At 38.8% G+C, this 3,496-nt stretch overlaps 1 protein-coding gene across 1 annotated transcript; it reads left to right on the top strand.

The window, feature by feature from the left end:
* Positions 1-672: 672 nt before the first annotated feature.
* LOC112459926 lies at positions 673-2,947 on the top strand (the record flags this gene model as incomplete). Its single annotated transcript, XM_025024297.1, has 2 exons — positions 673-2,233; positions 2,822-2,947. Coding segments are annotated over exons 1-2 (1,687 nt in total), but the record flags the coding sequence as incomplete, so codon positions are not given.
* Positions 2,948-3,496: the final 549 nt, after the last annotated feature.

Raw genomic sequence — 3,496 nt, 5'->3', positions numbered from 1 at the left:
AAATACGGTGCGTAACAACAAGAACAGAACAAATTAAACTCTTTACAGTTCAGAAGTGGGATTCTCATCGTGTACCGCCATTATCGTGAACGATCCGGCTTGCTACCGATTCTCATCGTGTACCGCCATTATCGTAAAGCGATCCGGCTTGCTACCGATTTCCCTTTTCCTTTTGTCCTCATTCCTTTGCTCGGGCGAGTAAAGTACAGCGTGCAAGGCTGTAATAGATTTTCGAGTGCGATATTTCCGGCCAGTTATCCCGTGGAAAATATTCGGGTCAACGACCGTTATCGTTATCGTAATATCTAGTGAAAGACGTTATCCCGTCGTAACGACGTTAGAAACATTGATATTGTGGATCGGCGACCAGTGATATCGGTCTGCCACGCTGCAAAGGAACATATATTCGCGTGTGAGAAGTTGCGTCTCGAACGTTCTCGAACGGTTTCCCCGCCATTTTGGGTGCAACGGTCAACCGCCATCTTGCCACGCTCGAACGTTCTCGAGCGGTTTCCCGCCATTTCATACGTCTCGAAAATTCTCGAGCGTCTTCCGCCATTTTATGGTGCTGTGTTGCCGCGATCTGAGTGTGTTCGAACAATATCACACTGTATCGGTGTGTTCAAATATATCGTACATCACGGAAGATCAGTTATTAGCATTCAAGAAAATATGGATCGGCAGCAGTTAGAAAAGTTATCTGTGAGTGAGCTACAGGATGAAGCCAAGAAATATGGGCTAAATCCTCCGAACGATACATCGCGCTGTATAGACATGATTATGTCTTATTTGGAGAGACAAGCCACGTCCGATCTACAAAAAAGAGAAACGCGTGCCGCCACTAAAACTAAGGCGATGCAATCAACAGTCGCAGTGACGACGCCGACAGGATCATCCGATTTATCTCAAATATGTGCTTGGATGGCAGAACAAATGCGTATTCAGCAGGAAGATAAGCAAGAACAAAGGCGTCTCCAGCAAGAACAAATGCGTATTCAGCAGGAAGATAAGCAAGAACAAAGGCGTTTCCAGCAAGAGCTAATGCGTCTCCAACAGGAAGATAAGCAAGAGCAAAGGCGTATCCAGCAAGAACAAATGCGTCTTCAGCAACAAGAAAAGCAAGAACAAATGCGTATCCAGCAAGAGGATAAGCAAGAACAAAGGCGTATTCAGCAAGAGCAAACGCTTATTCAGCAAGAGTTTCAACGAGAGCAAGCTCGAAACCAACAGGAACAGCAGCGGCAAAATCAAGCTATGATGCAACAGATGGTCGAGTTAACTAATTTGTCTCGTGAGAACTCTCAAAATGGAATACGTAATATTACAAGTGAAGACAATGTTATACGTGCGGATCCCGATAGTTCAATTACACGTCGCCAGCCAATTTCGTCAGCGACCGCATACGCTGTTAAATTGTTGACGACTCAAATTCCTGAATTTGCCGGAACAGAAGAAGAAAAGATAGAAACATGGATTCAGACTGGAGAGAGAATTGCACAAATCCATGCAGTTTCGGATGATGTGTTACTCTTAGCAGCCTCTAGTAAACTCGTCAAAAATGCCAAAAGATGGTTTGATCTCAATGTAACAACGTTGATCGAATCATGGCAGATATTTAAAGAAGCCATAATACGTCGATTTAAAAGGAAGATATTGTTTCATGTGGCTATGCAAAAAGTTGAAGCAAGAAGATGGAATTTTCCAAAAGAGCAATTCCAAGATTACACCATGGACAAATTAGTATTGATGAAAAATCTGAACTTGCCAGAAGAAGATGCCATTCATCTACTTATTAATGGTATTGGAAGCCGATCGTTGAGAGAAGCAGCTGCAGTTCTTCATTGTGCAACAGTCGATGAGTTCCTGGAAGAAATGCACCGGATAACATCGGTGTCAGCCGAGCCCACTCGGAAGATTCATCATCAGGAGATCAAGAATGATAAGGTGAAAAATAGTGAGGACACAGTTCCTAAAGATAGCTCAGTGTCAAAATCGGACAAAGATGTGTTTTGTGTTTATTGCCGGGCAAAAGGTCATGTCCGAGCTGACTGTTACAAGTTAAAAAAGAAGGAGCAATCACCACCTGTGGTAACTGCCAAACCAGCATCAGTGGTATCTGCAGTGGAAGAAGACGTTCAGGAGATGGAGATTGCGACAGTGAATGAAGATTCCGGTAGGAAGTTAGAAATTCCTGATGCGCGTATTATTGTAACTTCGGTGAATGAAATTCCATGTAAGTTGAATGCGTTGTTAGATACCGGAAGTCCCGTTTCGTTTATTAAGTCTTCGATTTTTGCAAAGTTTATAAAAGTCGATTTAGAAAAGAGTGAGAAAATAAAACGATATAAAGCAGTGAATAATACTTTTGTTAATATATTAGGATCTGCTCAAACAATGATTTCTTTGGATTTATTACCAAGTTTAAAAGCATCAATTTCTTTATTGATATTGGAAAATGACTCATTTTCTTTTGATTTAATTATTGGTTTAGATTTCTTTAAAGAGAATAATATTTCAATTTTATGTAAACCATCGGATATTGATTTAGATAATCGAATTCAATTATTCCAAGAAGTAGCTACTACAGAAGAAATTAAAGATAAATCTGAAGATATGCTATCATTATTGCAAGATGACGATACTAATTGTAATGAATCAAATAAACAAGAATTAGAGTTTGAGGATAAAGATAATGATGTTGCGTATATAGAACCAATGCCTCTTGAAAGAGAGCTAGAATATAAGCAGTTGCGTGATATTAAGTTAAAGAATATTGCGAAAAAATTAGAAGTTGAGGATAACGAAAAATTTACATTAATAGATGGACTTGTCTTTCATAAAGGAAAGGATAAACCTAGATTCGTAGTTCCAGAAGTTATGATAAATAACATTATTCGGGTATATCATGATGATAAGGCGCATTGTGACGTTAACAAAACCTTCCAAGGTATATATAAGAATTATTGGTGTCCTTCTTTACGAAAGAAAGTGATAGATTATATAGATAACTGTTTGACTTGTATGATGACAAATGCGACTATTAGTACTCGCGAGGGCAAATTACAAGTAGTAGATAACCTTAAATTCCCGTGTCAAATTTGGCATACGAACCTTTTTGGCCCAATATCAGAGTCAGTTGAGGGATATAAGCATATTTTATTAATAGTAGATGCGTTTACGCGATTTACTTGGTTGTTTCCTGTCAAATCTACCAGTACAAAAGAAACTATCAAACATATGGAACTATTGTTTAACACATTTGGAAGTCCAAATATTTTAGTTTCGGATAAAGGTACAGCATTTGCTTCGAATAAATTTTCAGAAGTTATGCAAATTCATAATATTAAACATCATCAAGTTGCTGTTGATGCTACATGGGCAAACAGCATAGTAGAGAGAGTTAATAGATTTTTAAAAGCATCTCTTGAAAGAATTGTTGAGGAACAACAATCATGGAGTTCCGCGATTGGATCTATCCAGTTTGTGATAAACAATA

This window comes from Temnothorax curvispinosus, unplaced genomic scaffold (genome assembly GCF_003070985.1).
Source record: "Temnothorax curvispinosus isolate PA1 unplaced genomic scaffold, ASM307098v1 QBEX01010239.1, whole genome shotgun sequence".
Taxonomy (NCBI): domain Eukaryota; kingdom Metazoa; phylum Arthropoda; class Insecta; order Hymenoptera; family Formicidae; genus Temnothorax; species Temnothorax curvispinosus.
Note: the sequence above shows the minus strand (reverse complement) of the source record. Positions and strands in the feature narration are given on the sequence as shown.